Source organism: Gobius niger (genome assembly GCF_951799975.1).
Source record: "Gobius niger genome assembly, chromosome: 2".
In the NCBI taxonomy this organism is placed as follows: Eukaryota; Metazoa; Chordata; class Actinopteri; order Gobiiformes; family Gobiidae; genus Gobius; species Gobius niger.
The window spans coordinates 15,948,658-15,975,858 of NC_136853.1; the positions used below are offsets into that span (position 1 = coordinate 15,948,658).

Sequence of the window (27,201 nt, forward strand, 5' to 3'; positions counted from 1 at the left end):
AATTGAGAAGCACTGCTCTATGGCCGAGGCTATTGTATAATTAAAGTTATACTTAAAAATATTGCTATGTCGACCACAACGGCTTTCCTCTGCTCTTTGTCCACCACCACAATGTCCGGTTGGTTCGCCATTACCATTCTGTCCGTCTGTATCTGGAAGTCCCACAGGATCTTGGCTCGGTCATTCTCTACCACCTTTGGAGGTGTTTCCCACTTGTTTCCAGCCCATTCTCTGCACAGATGTTCCTGTACACTATACCAGCCACTTGGTTATGGCGCTCCATGTAAGCTTTCCCTGCAGCATCTTACACCCTGCAGTTATGTGCTGGATTGTCTCATTGGCCTCTTTGCACAGTCTACACCTGGGGTCTTGTCTGGTGTGGTAGATCTGGGCCTCTATTGCTCTGGTGCTCAAGGCCTGCTCCTGTGCAGCCAGGATGAGCCTCTGTGCTGTCCTTTAGTCCGGCTCTGTCTAGCCATTGGTAGGATTTCTGTATATCCGCCACTTCAGTTATGTTTCGGTGATACATCCCGTGTAGGGGCTTGTCCTCCTTTTTTCCTAGTGGCTCTCACACTCACTAGTCCTCGGCCTCCTTCCTTACGGCTAGCGTACAGTGTCAGAGTGCCGGGTTTGTTGTGGAACCCTCCTCCGTGCATGGATTGGAGCTTTTGTGTCTTAGCATCTATGGTCTATATCTCATCCTTTGGCCAGCTTATTATTCCTGGAGGGTATCTGATTACTGGCAGGGTGTAGCTGTTTATTGCCCGGGACTTGGTCTTGCCATTGAGCTTTCCTTGTCACCTCTTCGAGGGTGCCATTTGCTTGTAAGCAAATTACTTGTAACTGTCCTCAATGTCTGCTATTGTTCCTTCTGGGAGTGAGACCCCTTCTGTGTGGGCTACCTTCCCTCTCTGAGTCACCATCCGACCACACTTCTCTAGTCCGAATGACATCCCAATGTCTGCACTGTATATCTGGGTGGTATGGATCAGTGAGTCGATGTCTCGCTCATTCTTAGCGTACAGCTTGTCATCCATGTAGGGGAGGTGACTGATGGTGGCCCCATTTCTGAATCCTCCACACATGACGTTGTGTGTTCCTCCCAAACTGTTCTACTTTGGTTTGCGAAAAAGCTCTTGGATGCAGGGAGAATCATAGGGTGGGGCTGTTTTGTTGCCTCAGGGCCTGGACAACGTGATATCATCAATAGAAAGTGTATCATTATGTTTTTCCCGATAAGAGATTCAGCTATCTATCTATCTATCTATCTATCTATCTATCTATCTATCTATCTATCTATCTATCTATCTATCTATCTATCTATCTATCTATCTATCTATCTATCTATCTATCTATCTATCTATCTATCTATCTATCTATCTATCTATCTATCTATCTTCTGAAGCTTGGTTAGGGTCCATGCGATGATAACAATGATGATAACAATGATGATAACAATGATGATAACAATGATGATAACAATGAGGTAAGAATAAAGTAAGAAAGTTTTATGTTTCATGTTGCACGATTGCACCGAGGAAAATTCCTAGACATCTCAGTCCAACGTTCAGTGACAGTCTCCCCAGCTCCACATTGTGTCATAAGCCGAACGTAACTGCTAAAAATACATTTGTTTTGTCAAGTAATTTGAGTCCACACCCCCGGATTAGCTCATGTGCATGGTATCTAAAATGAAAAATCCTGGAATTCCTCTGCTGTGAAACACACTATCTCAAACTCCAAATTAGTTATTAAAGTGTGCTCTGTCTTTTCCAATCTTATCTTGTCCAAATCTTTGTAATGCGCAACCTTGGTACTACTGAGTCGGCATTGTCCTCAAGATTTTTTATTTTGGCTTTCTCCAAAATGAAACATAAAATCTCAGATATCCATTTGCTTTGTTTCTCCAAAATAGCTTTCAGTGCATGTGCATCTGAACACTTGTTTTATTTTGATCTAATTATATGTCTGGATTGAGTGTTGGAAATATGTTTTTTTTTTCTTCAGGAAACCTTAATGAAATAATAGGTGCTTTTTACCCTTAAAAAACAAGCTGTCCTCTTACAATGATAGATGACTTTTTGACCCGTGCGTGTAGACTATTTGTCCTGGCAAAGACATTGAGATTTGTTTTTCCAACACTGGCTGCTGCTTTAACTTGGCATCTCGTCCACCGAATGTCTTATAGAATGACGTTTGTTCTGCAGCAGTTTCCCGAAAGAGCAAGTAAAACAAAGGAAGGCAGGAGGAGATAAACGCAGATGGCTGTCTGGCGGGCTGTGAGAATAAAATAGGTTCAGCAAACACGTTGTGGTGGGGACTTCCTGACTCTGCTGATCTCATCTGTCACAACCACTCTTTCCCCAGGTCATACGATGCATTTAGAAAAGCAGCCAATAGAGACACACCGCATGGCTGCTGTGGTGATGAACAGACGGAGAAGATAGGGTCACCATGCTAAAGAATGACCAGCTGGTTTACATTGGCCTGGAGGTGGTTATAGCTTGTTTAGCAGTGGCTGGTAATGTGCTGGTGTGCTGGGCCGTTTGCCTCAACTCCAACCTCCAGAGTGTCACCAACCTGTTTGTGGTGTCTTTGGCTGTGGCGGATATTGCGGTTGGGCTGCTGGCCATCCCATTTGCCATCACTATAAGGTACAAACTAATCTTAATCAGTTTTGGAACAATGTAGACATGTATGCTGATTGTTTATTTATCTTTTAACCCCAGTGCTGGCTTCTGTTTCCACTTCCATGCCTGCCTCTTCATCGCCTGCTTCGTCCTAGTGTTGACACAGAGTTCAATCTTCAGCCTGCTGGCCATAGCTGTGGACCGATACGTTGCTATCAAGAACCCGCTCAGGTAAGCCACACAGAGGCGGGTAGCACTCAGTTACAAGTACATGTACTTAAGTAACTTTTATTTAAGTTATTGTTTTTTTAATAGTAATACTATTAAAATGAAGTATCTGTACTCTTACTACTCGACTAATTTCCTCCAGGTCCTTTTTTACTCTTATCTGAGCAATTATTTAGGACAGTACTTTTTACTTCTACTTGAGTAGAATTATTTTAAAGCAACATTACTCTTACTTCAGTAAATATGTTGGCTGCTCTGCCCACCTCTGGTCACATAAACATAATGGGCATATTGGTTTAAAGCACTTTTTCTTTACTGCCCACTTTAAGCCCAGAGCTTCAACAATAGTGGCTGCCAGTGTTGTAAATAAGCAAGAGAAGATGCATGAATATTTAATTTATATGTTTAATACAAAAGACTTAGTTATACAAGTGTTTGGTAACCCATAAATTCCATACTAAAATGCCATTGCTTCTATGTTGTTTGTTCATGTTCTTCCATTACATGTGGTGACCTTTAGGTGAGTCATCTTTACAATCATGTTAAATGCGTGTGTGTGTGCACATGCGCACGCACAGCTAAAAACAAGAGACATGTTTACCATTTCAAAAAACATTTAGCTGAAAGCAAGTTATTATGTTACAGTTTCTGAATATAAATATATTGAATATATGGATAAAAATAATAATAATAATATATTATAATTATAATTAGAATTATATATATATATATATATATATATATATATATATATATTTGTCACCGGTTCTGTTCATTACTTTTATGGACAGAATTTCTCGGCGCAGCCAGGGGCCGGAGGGTGTCCGGTTTGGGAGCCTCAGAGTCTCATCTCTGCTGTTTGCTGATGATGTTGTTCTGTTGGCTTCAACAAACCAGGACCTTCAGCTGCACTGGGGCGGTTTGCAGCCGAGTGTGTAGCGGCCGGGATGAGGATCAGCACCTCCAAATCCGAGGCCATGGTTCTCCACCGGAAAAAGGTGGTTTCCCCTCTCCAGGTCGGTGGGGAGTCCTTGCCTCAAGTGGAGGAGTTCAAGTATCTCGGGGTCTTGTTCACGAGTGAGGGACGGATGGAGCGTGAGATCGATAGACGGATCGGTGCGGCGTCAGCAGTGATGCGGTCGCTGTATCGGTCTGTCGTGGTGAAGAGGGAGCTGAGTCGGAGGGCAAAGCTCTCGATTTACCGATCGATCTACGTTCCCACCCTCACCTATGGTCATGAGATTTGGGTAATGACCGAAAGGACAAGATCGCGAATACAAGCGGCCGAAATGAGTTTCCTTCGCAGGGTGGCTGGGCGCACCCTCCGAGATCGGGTGAGGAGCTCAGTTACCCGGGAGGAGCTCCGGAGTAGAGTCGCTGCTCCTCCACGTCGAAAGGAGCCAGCTGAGGTGGCTCGGGCATCTGTTTCGGATGCCTCCTGTTCCAGGCATGTCCTAGTGGGACAAGGCCTCGTGGAAGACCCAGGACACGGTGGTGGGACTATGTCTCCGAGCTGGCCTGGTGTCGCCTCGGGGTCCCCCCAGAACAGCTGGAGGAGGTGTGTGTGGATCGGGAAGTTTGGGCATCTCTGCTGAGACTGCTGCCCCCGCGACCCGGCCCCGGATAAAGCGGAAGAAAATGGATGGATGGATGGATGGATATATATATATATATATATATATATATATATATATATATATAAACAAAGTGACCTTGTTTTTTTTATTTAGGTACAGCAGTGTGGTCACAGCACGGAGAGCAAAATCCATTGTTGCTTTGTGCTGGATCTTCTCTCTGGCAATTGGTTTAACTCCAATTCTGGGCTGGAACACAGGTTAGTCTTCATCGTGTCTTAACAACTCAACGTAAAAGCAATTTTAACCATTTTAGCCATTGAAATATATATTTTGCTTTACAGGGGGAAACACGACAAGCAGTACTGCCTGTCCCCGTGGCATGAGGGAGTGCTCGTTTGAGGGTGTGGTCACCATGCATTACATGGTGTATTTCAACTTCTTTGGATTCGTGCTGATGCCCCTTGTGGCCATGCTGGTCATCTATGCCCATATATTTATGGCTGCTCGACGCCAGCTAAGACTTATCTGTGGAGAAGTCACAACTGCTTCCACAAAATCCACTCTTCTAAAGGAGATCCACGCCGCCAAGTCTCTCGCCATCATTGTCGGTCTATTTGCCGTCTGCTGGCTTCCACTGCACATCATCAACAGTTTCAACCACCTGTGTCAGGGTTGCAAGCGTCCACATATCTGGGTGATGAACATTGCAATTATTCTATCGCACGCAAACTCTGTTGTCAATCCTTTTATCTATGCATATCGGATTAGGGAGTTCAGACTTACGTTTCGAAGGATTCTTAATCAGTATATTCTAGGAAACAGAGAGAGACAGCAAGCAGAAATCAGAGATGGCAACAACATAGTGAATGGATGTAGAAAACGCTCATCCTCTCATACAAGCAAAGAGGGGTCTTCATGCAGCACAGTGGTGAACAGTTACATTGTGGAACCAAATTCAGAAAGTTTTCCACCAGAAGCTGTGCAAGAAAGTTCAAGAAAGTGGACAACATTAGATGCAACATCAAATTTGACTGTGCCACATGGACACAAAGTTATTAATACACATGTATCACAGGTCCAGCACCAGCTCTTCTTTGGACATAGGGTGCCATATGAGGAGAGACATGGAGATCTGAATGAAAAGAACAATGGACACAACTTTACCTTTATTAATGTGCAAGCTGTCACACAAAGACAGACTGGTTCAAAACAATCAAATGAACTTCCGGAAGTTTCAAGATAAAAAAAAATTCTTCAAATTGTTTTAAAATGTCTTGGGAATTGGAAAAGCGTTGAACATTTTGTGTTTCTGTTTAAAGGTAAAAAGAAAAATTTCTACTGCAGTATTTAAGTAGGCTACTTATGCGTTTGCACTGACGGCTCACCCAAAGGTGATTACAGAGAAACTGACGCCAGTCAATGACCCACATGCAATGAAAGTCAAATGAACCTTTATTTGATGATGACTTTTATTGTGCCATTATACTTGGCATTTCCTCGTTAAAAGACCATTGCTCTTTAAACAGCCTGCATTAGACCACATTACCTAGTTGTCATCTCCAGCCAATGGTCTCTGAGTGTAAACAAACAGAATGTACATAGAGTACGTGGCTTGTGTAACATTGTCTCTTTTATATGAAACTTTTCATATTATTACTTCATATGCAGTTGTAAATAATTGTCATATTATCGTGTTATAAGACTGAATGAGAGCACAATAATATATTTGTGATATTTTTTAAACTCACTTTTTTATCTTAACAGTGGCACCAGAAGGTCTACAATTGTTCTATTTGTTGCTTAAGCTCCTAAAGCCTAAAATAAAGAAACAACTCAATAATGATAATAACAAGAATGACAATAATAATGATTATTATTTTTTGTTGTAATGTACTTTGCTCATTTATTTGAACATTGCTCAACAGCAAAAGTCCCTAAATGTCAGACTTTCTTGGTCAGGGCGTAGCTTCCCCAGGAGTCGTAGCTGAAAGGGAAAACCGGACTAAACAGAGAGGGGAAGGACATGTAAACTCCAAAGGCCACGGGACCTGTCCTGTGATCAAACTCATCAAAAAGGTTTATGTATTTAGATTTTTTTTTATGCTAGATGCAAGTTGGTCATTTTTATACTCACCACTGCCACCTCAGGTCATACGTGTAACTGCAGCTTCTATATTAAGCTCGTGCATGACGGCACGTCGGACCCGAAGCGACACCTTTCTGAGTGACAGTGCAGGATGTGGTTGTGGTGAACAGGTCTGAGCTCTTTCTACACATTAGGACATGGCTGGAACATGTAATTTTAACTTTTAAACTCCGTATAGATTTTATGATATGTCCATTGTAGAGGACACTGGGTCGATTGGTGAAATATTTGCTGTTTTGATCAATCTGAAATTAATCAATCAATTTCAAATCAATATAATTTAAAGAGAGTTAATTTATTAAATTAGGTTGTGTTAAGGTTTCATTCCAGGTTAAAATAACCTATAGTGATTCTGATTATGGTCTGTAAAGTGACGCTGAGCAGTGAGGTGTGTGTGTGTAGCCTAACTGCGCATTGCCTTTGTGACGCGTTTTGACGCATTGTGCGTAACGCGCGCCAGGGGCAACGCACAAAACGCATTCCTCAAAACAGAACCAATCCCATTTTCCCACGCGTGCCAGTGTGTTTGGCCCCTGAGCCTTAAAGACTTGGTTATAATAAACTTTTGCATGTGCTGTTTTCCTCAACGAGCAAGTTTCCCTTCTGGGTATTTCAGCACACACAGAAAAGGATTCAACGTATTCAATCAAAGCTTAATTATGGTATTTTCCTTTTTTGCATACTGGATTATGAAGTACTTTCCTGATACAGGGAAATGTAAAAAAACGACACACATAGTCTCTTGGTTTGATCATTTAACGGTCAAAAACAAAGCTAAACTTGGCAGAGTTGTTAAACAGGGCAGTAAAATAACAGGCCAACAACAAACCAAATTGTCTCAGCATTACAGTAAAGCAGTGCATCGTGTCTGCTATAAGATCACATTTCTGCCATCATTGTGCATGGTAGACAATAAAGTTTATCTATTCTATTCTATTCTATTCTATTCTATTCTATTCTATTCTACTCATAAGAAAGCAATTGTGTATTCGAAAGCCCTATGATAAATCGTTATTTTGACTTATATACTTCATTTCCCATAATGCACCATTATAGGTAGACCGGAAGTACTTGAGTGGGCTCGCAGTGAATTGTGGGAAGGCGGAAAAGGCTCAAAAAGATCCGTGACCGCGACGATTGCACGTTGGGCGATTGCACTGAATAAATAGCTCCTCAAAAGTAAGTTTTCGTCACAGAATCAAGGTAAAGATTGCATATTACTTTAGATGTCTGTTTTCCACACACACTCAGAAGGTTTCTGTTTTGGGGGCGCGTTCATTCATTCCGCCTCGCAACAACATGGCTTTGCTTTTGTCACTTAGCTAACGATCATTTTAAATGGTTTATACGTTTTTGATGCCGTCTGGGTTTGTTTTTTCCGTAGAGACTGAACGTTAATTACGTTAATTACGTACACATGTGCAAAACTAGCCTTCATGCAAACATGCACCCAATCTAAATGCTATACAACTGAGGTTAGCTAGCATGTGAAGCTAAGTCTTTGCTTATCATATTTGTGTGTTCTGGTGTTTGTTATTGAGTGGAATAATACAGAAAGTGCATCCAACACACAGAAAAGACCGTGTTGCATTAGTTTAGTTTCACGGACTTGTTTAAATATGAGCCATACAAGGAACTGTGTCTTATTTATTGTATTGATTTTTTTTTTTTCTACAGCAACATCAGAAAACATGTCTATCGGCGTACCTATTAAAGTCCTCCATGAAGCTGAAGGGCACATCGTGACCTGCGAGACCAACACAGGAGAAGTGTACAGAGGAAAGCTGATTGAGGCGGAGGATAACATGAACTGCCAGGTCTGTAACCAAACTACAGCAGTGGTTCTCAAACTTTTCACACCAAGTACCACCTCTTAAGTGGTGAGGAGGAGGGAAGGCAAGTGTTACAGTGGGTAAGGAAGTTTGAGTCCAAATCGGAATGCTCTTTGGGATCTAGCAGAGTAAATCCATTTAATGAATTTAATCATTAAATGCCCTGAAGAAGGTCGACTGAAATATGCCGGAATATGTCCCATTAAATAAAGGACTTCAATTACTAAGAGTGCTTCGGATCTCCTCCTCCTTTTCAGCCACATCATAACATGCTCTATGTACCAGCAGGCCGAGATCAAGATCAAATCAGTGAAAATCACTAAACCTGATATTAAATAAACAATGTTCACACTCACAAAGTCTAAAATTTCAGTACCACCTGAAGAAGCGCTAGTACCATCAGTAGTGCACGTACAGCAGTTTGTGAATCACTGAACTACAGTGTTCAAAATGTATCAAGTTCATCATAAGATTACATTTTTGTGTGTATAATAAATGCATTTATGCGTCATTACTTAATTCCCTGTTCTCTTGCCTTACAGATGTCCAACATCACGGTTACTTATCGGGATGGGAGAGTTGCTCAACTGGAGCAGGTCTACATCCGTGGCAGCAAGATTCGTTTTTTGATTCTACCGGATATGTTAAAAAATGCCCCCATGTTAAAGAGCATGAAAAACAAGAACCAAGGATCTGGAGCTGGAAGAGGCAAAGCTGCTATTCTCAAAGCACAGGGTATGTGGCACACTGCAAAACGATGCATGGCGTTGCATGTATCGCAATACATCTTTGTTGTGTTGTATTGAATACATGTATCGCAATAGATTTATACTCAACTTGGTTCTCGAAAAAAATAGGTAAATTTGACCTATTCGTGGTACCAGTGGTGCTGCTGATTAGGTTAAACAAAAAGTCAGACTTTTAAATGCCTCATTTTGCACTGATGGGTTTTTATTTAGGTTATACGTTTTGGCATTATAGCAATTCGTGTCTTAATGGGCCCTCTGTATCGTAGTATGCCTTGTCTTGCGACAAAAGTGTGTCGTCCCGTCCCCATTTACTAGAGCCTATTACAAACTCTGTACACAGCTAATTTGTGGCTGCTGTAGACAGACGGCTATTCCTCTGCTCTAAATTGTACACACGTAAACAAGTGGTAAAAAGGTATTTTGCTCATGAACAAATGAGCCTCGATCTGCGCTTGCTGCAAGAGAAGCAGGTGGAGTGAGAGGTGGAGATGGCGCTTTAATAGCGCAGTGGCAAGAACTCTCACCCTAATCCTACAGAGCAAACGCACGCCAACATGGGAACATGTGCGCATGGGGTCTCATGAGGCACATGCTGCCCTCGTCAGCACTAGGGTCCTGGAAGTATTTCTTCCATGGCTAGTTACGTTTAGGGTATATTTCATTGATCCCCGTAGGGAAATTTCTCCTCTGCGTTTGACCCATGTCCAGATGTGGAGCCAGGCTTAGCCACCTGGTAGCTGTCTTATTGTGCATGCATGTAAAAGGCTAATGGTCAATGTTACCAATCATGTTTTTTTGTTTATCTTTTCAGTGGCTGCGCGAGGTCGAGGCCGTGGAGGAATTGGCAGAGGCAACATTTTTCAGAAAAGGAGATGATCTGTAATCAGTGTTGGTTTTTTGTTGTTAAGACAAGTTTTTATGTTTTTGCCCCTGAATTGAATATCATGGGTATCATTTTGAATACAGTGCTGTCCAGTTTATCGCTTATCCCCCTTTTTTTTTTTAATGAAAATAAATTCTTAAAAAATATTTTTGAATGTGTGCATTTGTTACTGGACTGTAAACATGAATACACAATGTATTTTTATTCTACAGGATTGTTTTTGACGGCCTAGTAGCGTTTTCTTGTTTGGTTTCAAGTTATCAGAAAATCCAATACTGACGTTCTGAGCGGCTTTAACCAAAAAAAAAAACACTGCAGACTACATTGCTTGTCAAGGGAGCCTAAACATATTTCAACACAACAAAAAAAACGATTTGCAGATCGTGTCCAACATGTTTAGCACAAAATAGAATTGCAGGTAAAATGTGACTTATTAAACGTTGGCAATGTAAATGGGCGAGAAAGGGCTGGGGAGCTATTGGTGGGAGATCCCTATTTCGTGCTGTAAATAAAAACGGGACTGCTGGACAGTCAAGTCCTAGGTGCGTGCGTAATTCAAAGCTCCTCCATAAGAGGGAGCCAAAATGCTTCGATAAATGTCAATGGCTCGTGCTGTATTATGAGACAGTAAATAAAGAATAAAACCGCTTGTTCAAACAAATTAAAGAATGAGAAGTAAAAACAAAAAAAAATCCCTGCTGCTTGATCCCAGTGTTGATGTGAGTGTGTTCCGCCCTCGCTGTAACAGTCTCCGCAAAGGCACAGGACCGATGCGCCCAGCTGGATTGGCTCATCACAGGCACTCCGTCTACTCTCATATCACAAACGGCTACATTAGCTAGCTGTCGGTGCCAACGCGAACCTATAGCCCTAAAGAAGAAAGTACTCGCTTTCGGAATCGAAGGCTGGCATACACCCTAAGGTAAGGGGTTTATCTGGCCCGAGGACCGTCGCTTTTGTTGCCTCTCTTGTGTTTACGCACGACTGTCCTGACCTCTGTTTACTGGGCTGTAGCATCTTGTTCTGCGTCCAACAACATCTGTCTGTCAGAGGAGGCAGCTGCTAAAGCTAGCCACAGTAGCCGCTGTGATGCTTCGTTTATGACTTTACCTCAGAGGGGACTCGCACTGTTGAATTTGCTTTAGATTCAAGGAAATTGTGCGCCACATGTTTATCACGGAATGAAGCGATACTTGGTTTGGCTGCGGAACGCCAAAGCGCTGGTCCCCTTTACACCTACTCAAACACTAATGCTAAATATACCAGCTGAAAGCAATGTTATTGATGTGGTTATGGGGAGTCAGGTTTAACATATGGAAGTGGAGGACAGAATTGAATTCAATGTTCACTGCTAAAATGCAGAAAATTAAGAAAAAGAAGAAATAACTTATTTGAAAAAGAATCATTCACTTGGACAGAACAAGAGCGATGACGGGTATTTATTCTATTTATTTCGAAACAAAATGAAATAATACCATGTGATTTTGATTTGTATGAGGGCAAGACTTCAAAGCTTTTTTGTGGGCCTAATCACAAATAGGAATAATAAGGTTTATCACAGGTGGTTTCTGTTCATTCATTCATAATGCACAGGTAGGGCCCAGTCGTCCATCTGAAATGATGACCTCAAAGTCTAGTCTACAAGTCTGCTAGTCTGCTTGTAAACCATAGAGAAAGCACTGGAAATCATGCATTTGTTGCCACACTTTTATTAGAGGTACAGTATTCCAAGTTGCAGTTTGGTAACAAGCACAAGACATGTCTTTGCAATGGACTTACTTAGCTTACACATTCATGAAACCTCAATCATGTGGAACAAAAGAAGGGAGAAAATTAGCCTTACAGTGGTTTGAACTAATATGGAAATTCTTCTTGATGAACTTGTCTTCCAAGTCTGTCATGTGCAGTCCTCAGGCCCGTATTACATAGTCATTTTTCTGAGTCAAACTTGAAGCAAGTGTGTTCACAGGCAAATGAGATGGATCAAATTATAATGCCAGTGCCTTCAGAGCTCAGTGTGCTGTATAATAGCACAGCGGTGTTTGAGCTCAGACTCATTCCTCCATTTACAGGAGCTTATCTAGTGCACTGCTCCACAGATCACTCAGAGCTGCCCTGTTGATCTTTTAATGAAGCTGGGGATCCTCCTCAGTTCCAGATGGCCATGCATTGTTCCTGAATGTCTGCAGGTCTCGTTAATGCTGCTAAAAGGCTGGAACTCCCCATGATTACTCTCCTCCTCTTACCTCCCTTCGACATCGCTTGTAGTGAAAGCCATGATAAGAAGTGCAGGATGGCATCTGGAGCAGGGGAGCATCTGTTTCACGGAGCTTGTGCTTAGACTGTACTGCTTACTGTCTTTGTTTTAGAAAGAACCACACCACAACTACAGCGTTGTAAACAGTGTAACTCAGCCATTAACCTGTTACTTGCCTCCCCCGATCAGGGTCTGGGGTTAGGATTAGGGTTAGGAACGGCAAATGGCATGTCAGTTGTGTTTCACTCACACAGATCTTACACATAGTTTTAGATACTGGAAGGTCTTGGCTTTCAAATAAGGTATCACACTTAAAGCTCTCCTGTCAATATGCTTTGAGATTATGCAAAATTGCTAACCTTTACCCTAAATGGGCAGATAACAGGTATAAGAAGTCGTCATATCCAGATAATGATTAAACTGTTTAATATTTTCCCCAGAATCTTTAATAAAATACAGTCTTATGGAAGAAAGAGGCCAAAACGCGCTTGGATTTGTTCTATTCTTCAATACTATTGGGCAACATTTATTGATCAGCTAAAATGTTATTTTTATTTTATTATTTATTTAACCTTTATTTAACCAGGTAAAAAGTCATTGAGATTAATAATCTCTTTTACAAGACTGACCTGGCCGAGAGGCAGCAACACATCATAAAACAGTTTACATCAAATATAATACAAAATATAAAATACATCTTAGGTGAAACAACTGCAACCATCACGGCTTTGTACACATTTTTTCAATTTAGATTTAAAAGAGTTTAGAGAGACCAGCTCTCGAAAACTCAGCTCATTTTGCAGCTGATTCCAATCAGAAGGAGCACAATATTTAAAAGCCTTTTTCGAGGATTCGATCCTGTGAACGAAGGCTGTAACCTGTGTTTGGTTTGAGAGTGACGTGTGTCTGTAAATAAGAGGGAAGTAAACCAAGTAATGTTTTGTAAAAGTCTGTAACAAAAGCTTATGTAGCATACTCGTCCCTATTCACTTCAGCTTAAATAAATACAGATACATTTTTATGTCATTATTCGCTCTATTTGAGTTTGTTACCAGAATACAATCCAAAATGTAATAGTTGTCAACTATTTCGATAATCGATTTCTTTCAGTCCTAGTCAGGAGGCTTGAGTACCTCACTTGGGCTAGCCTTTTCTATTGTGTGTCAGCCGTACTTGCATTAACACGACAAAAACATAAGCACAAAATGTTACGCTATAGTCTGCGTTTAGAAACACAAGATAGTTAGTTACAGCAGGCAAGGCAAGTTTAAACACAATTCACACATAAGGTAAGTGTTACATAAAATTACAAGAAGGGCAGATGAAATCAATCCATAAAACATAAAAATGGATTGATTAAAGTAAAAGCAAGAGTGCAGATAACATTATTTCAAATGCACGGGTAAAAAGTTTTCAGCCTCATGAAGACTTAAGATTTTAGCTGCATGAAAGTGAAACTCAGCTTCACTGTGTTTTATTATTGACTCTGGGAACCACCAGGAGACCCCTCCCTGAAGTTCTCAGGGCCCGAAATGTTTGAGTACAGAGTTGTACTTTGGTACTAACCCATAATAAGACTTCTCTGAGGGACAGTAAGCCAGTGCAGAGACAAGAGCACTGGACTAATATGGTTGTATTTCCTGGTTGTTGTCAGGACTCAAGCAGCAGCGTTCTGGATGTGCTGCAGCTGTGTAACAGTGAGCAGGCCGTTACAGTCTATCCTGCTGGAAACAAACGCAAAGATATGACTCTCTACACTATACCTCTGATCTTGGCAATGCTTTTAGATGGTGAAAAAAAACTGCTGGTGTTATTCCTTTGATGTGGCTGCTTGAGTTCCTAGATTTCTAACCTGATATCGGTTTAGAGAGGTGACCACTAACACTGAAGTAAATACCCCAAAAACCATGGAAACTTAAACCCAAATGAAAAATGGCAGAGCAATCTTAACACAAGTAAATCTCTGCAATCTGCACTTCATTTCAGTTATTTTTGAGAATCCGAAACAGACAATTCCACATTGTATAGCAAAATACTTCCTCCTTATCACGGCATAATGCAAGAGCTGCTTTGGTTTAGTTTTTCTATTTTGGTTTTGCACTTTGCCTTCTGGCTGCATGAAGTGGGTGTCTCTTCCTACACACGGCTCTCCGTCTGAACCGGGTTTGTATTTTATGTTGCCTTTTGTTTTTGGTGTTCAGCTCTAACTCAAGGACGTGTTCTTCTCAAAACCATGACGGAGACCTCATTGTTCATCAGTGCTCTCCATTACTTCATCAACATAATGTGCTGATAATAAAGAGACGGAAATTAGCCTCTTGACATTATGCGAAAGGATTGTAAAGGGTGGCTCAATATAAGGGGAGAAATGAACATGTGCATGGACTAATATAACTATTGGTTATTTTGTCACTTTGATCATTGAGAGTAGGACATGCTTGCTTGCATTAATTAGCGCTGAACAGAATGTGTGAGAAAAGTCCAGGCTTGTGGATGTTTCATATGGAAAGAGCTGCTTGTCCTTCTGCTGCCACTACATTTGTTTATTATTATACTTCCAGCTTGGCCACAGAGCACCATCTCATAGGATTTAGATGGTTGTAATTGGCTGTTTGTTTGTGATGGCTCTCATTCGTCCAGGAAGAATTAATTATTGTAAAGCTTAAATCGTCGAACTGGGTCCTGTTTCTGTGAACAGAAGTGAACCGTTCTCAACTCAGCCAAGCCCAGTCCAGTCGACGATTAAAGCTTCACGAGGATCATCGGCTGCACTAAAACTCTCTTTTCCTGTCCATCATGCTAATAGGGCCAGACAGATATATCGGCATATCGGGCCGATATTTGGGTATTTTACAATATCAGTTATTAGCCAATAAAAAGGCTGATATCTCTGGAACCAAAAGTGATAAGAGACTTCCCGTTTGCGTATAATTTCATAACCATAAGAGACTTAACGTTTTTGGTTTTGGAATCTACTGATTTTTGTCTTTCAAACAAGCTCCCTTTGAAGTACCTACTAAACCTGAATGTCCTAAATAAATCAGCCCTATGCCCCTCATGGGGAAGATGAGCCAGAGAAGCCCCATATGAGAGACCAACAGGCCCGGTTAGAATCATGAGGCCGTCTTTCTGTGGACCCACCACCTGCAGGAGGAGCCATAAGGGGCTGGTGCAATGTGATTTGGGCAGCTCCAACAGCTGCCCCCACGACCCTGCAAAGGATGAGTGGAAGAAGATGGATGGATGGATGGATGGATGGATGGATGCCCCTCATACAGCGCCGCCTGCTGTCACAGTTCAACACTGACACTAGTCTAATTAGGTTCATTAGGTCTTCTAATATTGATGCTATTATGTTCTGTATGAACAGACCTGTATGTTATTTCATACCTGACTGTTTCGGCTACAACTATGGCCTTCCTATTTGGTTGTCACACGTGTTGCTGTGACATGTCTGGTCAGCTAATTCGAACAGTTTTTGGCTCTGTCTTCCAGCTTGTAGTAGCAGACTGACCGCTACTACAAGCAGAAAGACAGACCTCTGAGGAAGGCCACAGTTGTAGCTGAAACTGTCAGGTATGAAATAACATGTCTGGCCATAAGAACATACTAGCATAGAAATATAGATGAGACATTAAAAAAGAAAAAAATGCTATAAATATCAGAGGTATATATGGCCCATGCCAGCCCCATTCATTTAGCACCTCTGCTATAAACTGTACACTGCGTCTTACCTTCTTGGTCAACGTTAAATCGTTCACTGTCCCTGTTGAAACAAAAAACATACAATATCGGTATTGGACCCCAAATAATCATATTGGTGGGGCCCCTCCAATCTAATGGTATCTCGTTCCCACTTTTGAACTCATTATTTGTTTCAGACATGTTTCCTCTGGATTTCCTCATCTAATGGAGCAGTGGATGAAAACGCATCATGTTTCCTTGCCATGTAACCGCCTGGTCCTCGGCTGAGCCCACTGCCTCATGTGGTAACCATGCATCAGCCCCACAGGCCTCTCAGCTGCCCCAACCTCTGCCTGACCTGCTGTGCAGCTGCCCCGCGCCTCCCTCCGGAGCCCATTGCAACACACCGTCCCCAGACCCCATGGAGTCCTTCATCGTGGTCACAGAGTACGAGCCCGTCCCATCCCCGGGAGCCGCCAACGACCAAGAGGTAAGGCGACTCTACTTCCTGTAACTAAATGTAGAGCAAAATGTTCAAATTACATTGCAAAACCCCAAAAATATAAATAAATACAGCAAATCGGTAACAGAATTTAAATACCTTGGATTGGTCCTCGAACCCCAACTAAAAGAAAACTCAAAACCAATGCAAAGCAATCTAAATTGTTTCAAACTCGACACTACATCCCAAACCAGGCTGCCCTATGCAGGCTCTGATATTCTCACATATATTATACTGCATGGCGGCATAAGCCCAGGCCCACATGAGGGCATTATACAATCAAACTATAAAGATTATGGACAAGAAGCAAATCCGATCATCATTGCAATATTCTGCATAAGTATAAAGTGAGCTTCAAATTCTTAGCACCTGAGTCTCTCCTGTCCTGAGCCGCTCAGTTCACTTATCCAGAGACAAAATAGCGACAGAGGTTGCATGGCCTGCCAAACTACATGCTTTTTCATAGATTTCAATGGAGAACAAGTGAAATAAAGATCTAAGTAAAAGTTTTCTTATTTTTTTTACTGTTTTTTTCTTCAATAGAGCTTTTAATTCTCCTTGTAATAATAAAACTCTCTTTTCTAAGCTCATTTATGGGATTAGGTGTTGAGGACGTTGGAGCATTTTGTCAAGTCTGATCCACACTGTAGAAAGGCCCAATCAGGGACAGAGTTGAGAATTAGCACTAGCTACAAACTCTTTGTGCATTTGTTTCTAACTATATCTGATTGCATCGTCCCTGTTAATAAAATGGTCCCCGAGTTCTTAGCCAGAAGCTCAGGTTGAGTCACTGGGTTGGGGGCAGGATGAGGCAGTGGCTTTAAGAACCCCCCGAGGAGATGCCAATTTTAACACTGCGGTTCCTCATTACAATCACCACAAGTACATTTCTTGTTCATTTCATCTTTTTTATTTGACTTTTATTTAACCAGGAAAGTCCCACTGAGATTAAGTATGTCTTTTACAGAGGAGTCCTGACCCTAATCTAAAAGCAAACTGTGATGGTTGCGAAGAGAATGCTGTTCTGAACTGTACTTTGGAGATATATAATAATATCTTATTAACAATTGTATGAGAATAAAGTTATGCTTTTGAATCACTTATAACACTGCGGTTCTTCATTACAATCACAACAAGTACATTTCATGTTCATATTAACCTTTCCGGCTTTGGGAGAATCATACTGTGATAATTATAAACAGAACGCTGCCAATATTCTGAGTAGTTCGGTTGACTTGTACTTTAAAGTCTATATTTGGATAAATGCAGAGGTCAACAGCTATGAAAACTGCAGTCCTGCTGCTGCTTGGAAATTCGTTTCTGCTGCTCTCAGCACCTATGGTCTTTTATAAGTTTTTTACATGATATGTAACTTTATGTTAGGGTTTAAAATTTTTTAAAAAATCATCCAGGTTCAGGGTGCCCCGACCAGGGACAGAGTTGAGAATTATCACGAGCTATAAACTCTTTGTGCAGTGTGCATCAGTTGCAAACATTTCTTTGTAATTGCGTCTGATGGCGTTGTTCATAAAATGGTCTCCGAGTTCGTTGTTAGTTTAATAATTTTCTCAATGAAAATCTTTAAAAAAAAATACATGTTGGAGGTTTTCTATTAACAAAAGAAAAAGTGCGAAAAAAGTTAAGCAAAGTTTCATTAAAATGGCATGAAAAAATAAATTACAAGAATACTATGAAAAAAATCTTACTTTCATAGTAAATATGAAGTGTAAGTTATGTTTTTACAGCACAATGAAAGACATATCTTAAGTTTGATTTGTGTCAAAAATACACCCTCATGAGAATGACCCAGTAATTGAATAACAACGTATTTCTATTCATATTGTCCAGGTGGAAGAAATGGAGGTTCCTGAGCCTGCGGCAGCACCTTCCCGAGCCCCCTCCTGTGACCTGCTGTCCCACACAGTTGGTCGATCAGAGGCTTTGCTTCCGGAGGGCCAGGAACAGAGAGGAAGATTAAATCTGTCGGACAGGAAATATTCTCTACAGGAGCGCTCGCACACAGCATCGTCACCTTGCAGCTCACCAGGACTAAACGGCCGCTATATTTACCCATCTCTGCCCTACTCTCCAATCTCATCCCCCCACTCCTCTCCACGCCTCCCCCGCAGGCCCACTGTGGAGTCACACAGTGTGTCCATCACAGACTTACAGGTATGGTCAGCCGGAAGAGAGTCCCCACTTCACCCAGTACCACTTTACCATTTACAAATAATGCACACAGTATTGTAACTGATAAGGTATTGTCAGTAATACAAACATACATGTAGGTTTTCAGTTATTAAAGTTTTTAACTTCTAAATTTTAAAAAAGCAGCAGGCTGGCCGATGCAACCTATTGGAATATGAAGGTAAGCCTTAGGACAGGACAGGGGTTCCCAAACATTTCAGGATGTGATCCCCCAAAATCAACACACCAGCAACTCTGGACCCCCTTCTGTAAAATGTAATTAGAATTTAAAATAATTTCAGTTGCAAAACATTCCAAATGTGGTTAATTTGTGTACTATATTTTGAATTTTGGCTTAATTTCACCTAAATACTGTATACTGTTCTCAATCATAAATACATCAAATTTACTGTTATGAATTTAAAGGATCTGTATCATGCTATTTTAGCCATTCCAAAGTAAAGTATAGGCATTTATATGATACATTGTACCTCTACCACTATGGAGCACTCATTTTTGTGATAAATATATGTATTTCTGGAGGTATTTTTATAAGACAAAACGCTTGAATTCTGTTAACTCCGCCCCCTCTCTCCGCTCATGCAACTTTTGCAGTAGTATAAAGATCACAGCAATAAGTGAAATTACTTCACAATTCATTTATAAGGAGTTGACATGTGCAACACAGCTTTATAAGTGGCTAACACACGTTTTGATTGACTCACCGCTCTGGTCCACCGGATGTTTGTATTGTGAGACTCGCGTTGGTTATAAAAGTTAATCCACTTTGATTCTAGCGAAGGTTCACCAAACATCCATCAGTGACAGCCACAGAAAAACACTATTTTGTCTTTGAATCCCGGAGAGCAATTCCAAATTCTGGTGAGAATGGCCTCTTCTTCAGGAGGGTTGAATAAAGTCCTGTCCTTGTAGCCAAATGCTCTTTTCTCCGTGACATTATTGTTAGGTAAGAAAAAAGAACAGGTGTGTCCAGAGTAGGTTAGAAAGAGCTCCTTCTTCACAGCTTTCAGTGCAAGCATGAAGTCTACAAATTAAAATCAGGCCAAAAGCATAGAATTAAGACATTACATTACAGACGTCGAGCACTTCCGTTCCTCTAACGACACAACTGAACAGGTCAGTCGTTCACCAGCAGAGGGCGGAGCAGCTGCTCAGAGACCAGGATTCAGGAGAATTGTTGAGAACTGTGTGAATGAAGCTGGAAACCACTGGGGGTGTTTTTGATAAGGAAATAGCTTAACAACATGGTTAAAAGCTCCAAAAAGTTGATTTTGCATGATTTAGAACCTTTAAATTGAAATCATCTCCCACCTCAGTGTCCTGCCCCGACCCCCACTTTGGGAACCCCCACCTTAGGAGACAGATTACTGTACTGTCTAGTTTAAATAGAAAAGTAGAAACGTTGCATTTAGACCCTCTTTCCCAAACCTTTACGTGCAGTAGATTGAAAAAAGAAATCTAGTTAAATAAATGCATTTAATTTTACATTTGCAATTGCAATATGAATAGCAAATAGAAGTGGACATTATATAGATGACTAGTGAAATGTCTTAATTTGTGTGTAGAAATGTATGCTGTAGCCTCATTTGTTTCACTCCAATAGTCTCTTGAACACAGTGTAAATTCTCAGTTATTTTGACAAACCTCTTGGAGTTTGAGGTCACTTGGTACCCTTCTTGAAGCTACTTAATCTTACAAGATCATTTTGCAAAATTTCATGGGAAATAACACAAGCCTTTAAACTTCACAAAGTGATTTTGTACTGAATAGCTTCTCTCTTTTCTTTCTTCTCAAGGACTGCGTTCAGCTCAACCAGTACAAGCTGAAAGATGAGATTGGAAAGGTACGAGCACAGCCATCACACTGATTGCTTTTTTCACCAACCATGCCTTCACTTCTCCTTTTCTGCCTACTGCACGTCCGTGAAGTAGCACACATAATCAAGGACGCGCGGAAACGGCCTCTGCTATCCCCCGTCTCTCCTGTCCTCATTTCCTAAACTCTGAATACACCAGGAAGCCATGGGAGAGTGGGAAGACTGATGAAAGGCTGGTGTATAAATAGTGCTCTCGGAGGGGTCTGAGGCTCAGAGAAGAGAGGAGGGAGTGGTAATTCTGGGCTACTTTAAGATGCATTTTGGTGTTTTTGTTCACTCATTGGCATGTATGGTGTGAAGTGTGCAAACCAGTGCAACCACTAAGATAATAAACCTTTTGCTAAAAACATCATTAAAACTAACTATCTCTTTGAAAGTAATATTGATATTCTTGAATAAGCACCCCTGCATCCCATGTTTACGCCTTTCGTTGCCACTCCAGTAAAGCTACATTTACGGTTTGAATGTTGTTTTACTTTGAGTAAGTGTGTTTTATGGGAGCGGGAGGTTGGATGTTGTTGTTTTGTTGTTTTGTTTGTGCTTCAAGGTCATTTAGGGATTGGCAGAATGGAGCCCTAGAGCATTTCCAACATTACAAAGCATTTCACTGACAGTTGCGTTTCGGAGAGTTCTTCAGTCTGCTCCCCCAGCAGGAGCTCATTCTCACTCGCTCTCTGTTAATTTTGTGCATAAATTGGGCTTCTAACTAGCCCTTGTTTTTTTTTTCTGAATTCCCCGCTTGTGAGATGGTGCGCTTGGTAACGTGAGCCAAATCTAGTTTCTATAATTAGCCTGACATCCAAGTGTAAGCGAGCGAGCGATGATTTTAATGTCTGTGTTCTCACTTTGAAGCGTTTGAAGCGGCTGGTACTTTGTGCGTGCACCGTGGGCCCACAAACTCCCCCTGTGCCCACGTGTTAGTATTTCCAACATCTTCTCAGATGGGGTGCGATCAGAGCATATGCTCACATGGGAAATCAACAGCCGCCATATCTCACTGTCTCATGTTTGCAGGGCTCTTACGGTGTTGTCAAACTGGCGTACAACGAAGATGACAACACCTACTACGTAAGTAATCGGATCTGTGTGTGACACATACTCTCTATCGTACTGTCTATAAACATATGAATGTATTTATTATAGGTAAATACGGTATTACAATCAAAATGGAAATACAGTATTACAGCAAATCTTCGTAGTGGCATCGTAAATATTCAGACCACACACAACTTAATCTATTGTATTGCTTTTGAACATATAGAAAGTGTGTATTTCAGCATTTACGGTATCAGACACTTCAAAACATTATAATATGAGAATCGAAATTCAAATGCTGCGAGAACACAGATGTGACTGATCCCCACATGCCACATCCTCTCACTTTCTTCTCATTTTATCACTTGCCACTTGCCCAGATACAGCACACCCACATAATGATCTGACAACCATCCCATTACGACTGCGTTCCGGTAGAAAGTCTTTTATTTTTGAGCGATCACAAGCCTCTAGCATTTCTTTTCGCCGCCGACAGCCACGGCAGCGCTTTTTCCTCGAAGCCGCATGACACTTGACAGGAGATTATTTTATATTGCTCCCAAGTGACAAAGCCCATGTGTCGCATTCAAGTCTGTTACATCATAATGGCTGGCCTCATTGTGACAAGTCGGGTCCGAGTCATTTGGGAAAAGTACGTGAAGCAATTTACCATTTTAGCTTATCAACAGTAGGGCCGGGATCTTTTCAATTTCAATAAAAACTCCCTTTTGTATGACGATCAGAGCCTTCCTCCAAAAAATCAGCAGCTCACCATGGTCTGACTTTTGCATACCTGGTTATGCGTGTTCGTCGTGTTAAGTTATGTAAGGCTTTTCTTTTTATATACATCTTTCCTGGGGTCAGTGTTTGACGTATCCACTGCACTGAGGGATTTTACTTTGAGTGGAGAATAAGTGCGAGTGGGTGCGCTGTCAGATAAATTGTATTTCGCCGATCTTTTTTTGGACCACGTTTCTTGTTTTCAATTCTCTCTGGCTCCCCTGCCCACTTGGCGTAATTTTCTCTCTTCAAACTCCCTCTCACTGCCGTAGGCGATGAAGGTTCTGTCCAAGAAGAAGCTGATGAGACAGGCAGGTTTCCCACGTAAGTCGACACACACAGATGGTCGGCTCAAAACACAATGCTGCCCGTTTTATTCCAGTAAATCTCTGTCGTTGGAAATCTCCTGGTGTGTTTTTCCTCATCTGTCTCTGTTGTCAGGGAGACCACCCCCTCGTGGGGCAAAGGCTGTACCCGAGGGCACACCCCAGCCAAAAGGACCCTTGGAGAGGGTCTATCAAGAGATCGCCATCTTAAAAAAGCTGGACCATTCTAATGTTGTAAAGCTTGTGGAGGTAAATGACCCAACTCAATTCAAAAGTCTTGAATACTCATGAAAGCTGGTAAAAGCATAAACGCATTACTCACTTATTTTCCATTTCTAATGTCTTTGTACCAGGTTTTGGATGACCCCAGTGAGGACCATCTGTACATGGGTATGTTATGGGCAGAGTCGACTGTTTTATGAAGACTTCATTTGCAAAAACATTATTAATTATGATTTGAGTTTGTCTGTTTATTGATGATACCAATGCAACTAAACGTATGTGGACTCAATCAAGAATGTCTGACTTCATATTTTATGGCACTAAAATACATCTCGTCAGTAAAAATAGTGCTACCACTGGCACAGTTTTGCAAAATAACTCTTCAAATAGAGACTGTTCAATTACCTCTATGGTTTAGATGGCTGTATGATGTACTTTCAACTTGAAAGCTAATTGTGTTGTGTTCTGTCCCAGTGTTCGAGCTGGTCAAGCAGGGGTGAGTGGCCGCTTTCTGCCTCATGTCGAATCATAAGCTCGATCTCATTAGTTGCAATTGCAAATGTTTCATTTTGCCAACTCATTTCAACACAGGGCTGTGATGGAGGTGCCAACAGATAAACCTCTGAGCGAGGATCAGGCTCGGTTTTACTTCCAGGATCTGCTCAGGGGAATCGAGTACTGTGAGTTCGCCATGTTATTTTTGTCCTCGTGCTTCCCCTAAATGCAGGAGAGAGAAAGCTGTGATAGCGGCCATTAGAGGAGGCCATGTCATCTCTGGATACGTTTAGATTACCATAATGACTTAAGCGCTATTCCATGAAATGAGAATATAAAACACAGAGGGAAATACAGTTCAGGTCAAAGGTTGTCTCTGGTGGGGGATTGTCCATGGACACTTGTGGCTGTTCACTTTTTCTCCCTTTATGCCGATCCATACAACTAAGAGGCTATTGTCCAGGATGTACATCATCTCATCAGGCCTATTGTTCTAAATGTGAAGCGACAATGTAGCTAAATTCACTTTTAACATATCAACAGCACTCAGTTCTCACACTATGCTACCAGAATAATGAAACTCAATCCATTTGCCCTTTTATCTAACTCTGCGATGTTCAAAGTGAAGGACGTGAATGCCTTTTGTTTTTCCAGTACATTACCAGAGGATTATCCACCGAGATGTCAAACCATCTAACCTGCTGGTGGGAGAAGATAGTCACATCAAAATTGCAGACTTTGGCGTCAGTAACCAATTCGAAGGCGCTGATGCACTTCTGACCAGTACAGTGGGGACACCAGCCTTTCTCGCTCCTGAGGCGCTCTCTGAGACCAGGAAGAATTTCTCAGGGAAGGTAAGGCTGAATAAGGAACAGGCGCCCTCTGGTGTTCTTTTTGTGTATTGTTAATGTGATCGCTTGTTCTGTGTGCAAGGCTTTGGACGTTTGGGCGATGGGAATAACACTTCACTGCTTTGTCTTCGGAGTAGTAAGTAGTAAAAATATAAATGCATTTGTATCATATCGCACTTTCTGGACCACCATCAGTCACACAAGCACACGGTAACCTTATATGGTCTGATTTACTCTGTTTAAAAGCAGCGTAATTGTTTCATCCACAGTGTCCTTTTATGGATGAGCGTATCCTCAGTCTTCATCAGAAAATAAAGACACAACCGGTGGAGCTTCCGGAAAAGTCAGTGTTTCTTCTTTTCTTTACTTACCGTTGGACAAAGTCTAAAAAGTACATTTTATACAAGAATCTGTCTTTTCAATCTTTTTCAGTGCCGACATATCCGATGACCTGAAGGACCTGCTTCTGAAAATGTTGGACAAGAATCCAGAGACCAGAATAACAGTTCCACAAATGAAGGTACATATTTTTATTTCATTTGTATTTCATGTACATTTCCCAAACTAGATGCAAGTTGGTCATTTTATACTCACTACTGCCACCTCAGGTCTTACACGTAACTGCAATCTCTACATTAAGCTCGTGCGTGACGGCACATGACACGAATTAACACCTTTTTGAGTGACAGTGCAGGATTTTAAAGGCATTCTACACATTAGGGCATGGCTGGAACATGTAGGGGGAGGAAAACACATAAATTTGAAACTCTGTATAGTCAATTTTCTGTTGTGCTGACTTTTGAAAAATCTGCACAAAAACCCTTGCTTTCAAAATGTCATGAACTAATATTTAATATACATCATTAATGTCCAAGAGAGAAATCCCCATGTTTTTGTTTATTTTTCAGGTGCACCCTTGGGTGACGAGGCATGGTGCTGAGCCTCTCCCTCCAGAGGACGATAACTGCTGCATGCTGATCGAGGTGACTGAAGAGGAGGTGGAGAATTCTGTCAAACATATTCCCAGCCTGGCGACTGTGGTGAGATTTTAGATCTATATTTTGTAACACAAAAGAGAGCCACATGAATAACAGAATGTTTTTGTAGATCCTTGTGAGAACAATGCTGAGGAAGCGCTCCTTTGGACACCCCTTTGATTGGAGTCGTAAGGAAGACCGCAGCGGTTTGTGTGCGCCGAGCCAAACACTAACGTAAGTGTTAAACATCACTCTTTGTAACTCCTAGAGATGAGCTCTAATTATGGTTCAGATCTGTCATCGACTGCTACGATCTGTTAATATTAACAAACTCACGATACTCTACAGTATTTTAAACCTTTCACAGTTTCTCTTTTCTCCTCCCGCCTTCCAGAAAAGGCAAAACGGGAAAAGTGAGATACTGCTATATTCATTGTAACCGAAGAAGGTAAAAAGATTTACAGGGTAAATAGAGCAGTTAACTATCAACAGATAAAACATTTTACATCAACATTCAGACCTAAATGTTAAACTGGAGCCTGTGTCTAACCAGACTACAAAACATTTGTCGTAATATAACTTTGATGCTTTATATTGTTGATACTTTGTCTGGAAATCTGTTGATAGTTTATATTCTTTAGTGTTAAGTTGTAAGTTACTCAGTAATGTCTGTGATTAGCTAGCTTTTCGAAGCACTGTTAGGACTGATCAAACAAGTCCCCTGGCATGACTTCAAATAGATACATGTGAAATCATTTGCTTTTTGCTGCCCAGTGCTCTTTACTCAACACTCTATAAGCTTATACTGACAGTGTGTTGTGGCTGTGGCATTGAATACGACTTAATGAATAGTCTCTAAAGCCAATCGTGGCAGTGCTGTTATCCTCCTTTGCTCCTGTTTGTTACTTAGGAAACAAGAAAGCAGTGATGGCATGAAGAGTTTGGAGCTGCCCTACGTGGGGGAGGATGAAGTTCTCTCCTGATGCTGATTATCCACTCTGCTATCGCCTGTAACTACACAGCACAGCACCCCTTTACTCTCACTTTGACACTGGCACCCACCCCGCACAGGAGAAGGACAAGGGGCTTTGGTGACCTTAAAACAGAGCGTCTATAAACTCTGATGTGACTCATGTCGGGACCTGAAACACTCTAAAACACTCTTGAATAAACGCTTCTGAATCTCCATCGGCCCCTGCAGACGAGCCACCCTCCTCGACGTTCCTTGCATGCACTTTTAGTACTAGCATGCTTTGTCTCAGGCTTCTACTGTGCGGTTTTCATATTGATGGTAGTCTACTGGTTTTACCCCTTGTCTTTACTTGACACACTTTCAGGGATTCAGGGCCTGGTGTGAGCAGAAGGGGATTGTTGAACGAGCATCTCTCACACTTACTCGCCCTTTAAGTGAGCAGGACTCTTGACAACGATTGTGTCGTGAGCAGCACTGCCCCGGGGGACTTTTCTGAGGACATTTTGTACAGTTTTATTAAAATGCAGATGGGAAGTGACAATGTTTACTTGACAGGATGCATGTGTTTACTTTCCCAATGCAAACACTCTAGTATAAGCTCCTTTTAATCATCAAACTTTAACACATTTTATCCTATTTGCTTTGTCAACTGAAATCTGAGAATAATAGAATGCTGAGATGAAACCTACGTGTTGTCACTCGTATTGAAAACCTTTACTTTTTGTACAAATGCTTACGTATCAGAATGTGTTAGTGCTATTACTGTATATCCTGTAGCCAACAATTTGTGTCTTTTGTTGAATAGCACACGAAGGGGGTAATTTACCAAGCGTTTGCTCACGGGCAAAAGTGAATCAGCAGCAGTGTCATTCATGCATTCTTTTCTCATGCAGCGTTCTGTAATTTACATATCAGATTTGGAGCCCAGAAAACTGTAATATATGCAATTTCCAATGGTAAATTAGATGCA

General features: G+C 41.4%; 3 protein-coding genes across 3 annotated transcripts; all 3 read left to right on the forward strand.

Annotated features, from left to right (window-relative positions):
* Window positions 1–2,454: 2,454 nt before the first annotated feature.
* On the forward strand, window positions 2,455–7,709 carry adora2ab (adenosine A2a receptor b; the record flags this gene model as incomplete). The annotated part of the gene is made up of 5 exons (XM_079552245.1): window positions 2,455–2,654; window positions 2,730–2,861; window positions 4,589–4,692; window positions 4,777–5,468; window positions 7,638–7,709. 5 exons carry the CDS (start codon window positions 2,455–2,457, stop codon window positions 7,707–7,709), a joined length of 1,200 nt encoding a protein of 399 aa, XP_079408371.1.
* On the forward strand, window positions 7,643–10,147 carry snrpd3l (small nuclear ribonucleoprotein D3 polypeptide, like). Its single transcript, XM_079582818.1, has 4 exons — window positions 7,643–7,760; window positions 8,259–8,398; window positions 8,956–9,148; window positions 9,974–10,147. The coding sequence occupies exons 2-4, from the start codon at window positions 8,273–8,275 to the stop codon at window positions 10,036–10,038; spliced, it is 384 nt and encodes a 127-aa protein (XP_079438944.1). The 5' UTR covers window positions 7,643–7,760; window positions 8,259–8,272; the 3' UTR covers window positions 10,039–10,147.
* Window positions 10,148–10,668: 521 nt separating this feature from the next.
* camkk2 (calcium/calmodulin-dependent protein kinase kinase 2) lies at window positions 10,669–27,201 on the forward strand. The gene is made up of 17 exons (XM_079582608.1): window positions 10,669–10,967; window positions 16,184–16,476; window positions 18,337–18,660; window positions 20,492–20,539; window positions 21,587–21,640; window positions 22,660–22,711; window positions 22,829–22,962; window positions 23,067–23,103; window positions 23,410–23,431; window positions 23,527–23,615; window positions 24,085–24,284; window positions 24,364–24,417; window positions 24,551–24,624; window positions 24,714–24,801; window positions 25,190–25,321; window positions 25,389–25,492; window positions 26,169–27,201. The coding sequence occupies exons 2-17, from the start codon at window positions 16,237–16,239 to the stop codon at window positions 26,239–26,241; spliced, it is 1,725 nt and encodes a 574-aa protein (XP_079438734.1). The 5' UTR covers window positions 10,669–10,967; window positions 16,184–16,236; the 3' UTR covers window positions 26,242–27,201.

Excerpts from the sequence above, each read along its gene's own strand:
- snrpd3l (XM_079582818.1), top strand. The coding sequence starts at position 8,273 with ATGTCTATCGGCGTACCTATTAAAGTCCTCCATGAAGCTGAAGGGCAC. Across the intron at positions 8,399-8,955 it reads AGGATAACATGAACTGCCAG|ATGTCCAACATCACGGTTAC; the intron begins GTCTGTAACCAA and ends CTTGCCTTACAG. Across the intron at positions 9,149-9,973 it reads TGCTATTCTCAAAGCACAGG|TGGCTGCGCGAGGTCGAGGC; the intron begins GTATGTGGCACA and ends TTATCTTTTCAG.
- camkk2 (XM_079582608.1), top strand. The coding sequence starts at position 16,237 with ATGTTTCCTTGCCATGTAACCGCCTGGTCCTCGGCTGAGCCCACTGCC. Across the intron at positions 16,477-18,336 it reads GAGCCGCCAACGACCAAGAG|GTGGAAGAAATGGAGGTTCC; the intron begins GTAAGGCGACTC and ends CATATTGTCCAG. Across the intron at positions 22,712-22,828 it reads GAGACAGGCAGGTTTCCCAC|GGAGACCACCCCCTCGTGGG; the intron begins GTAAGTCGACAC and ends CTCTGTTGTCAG.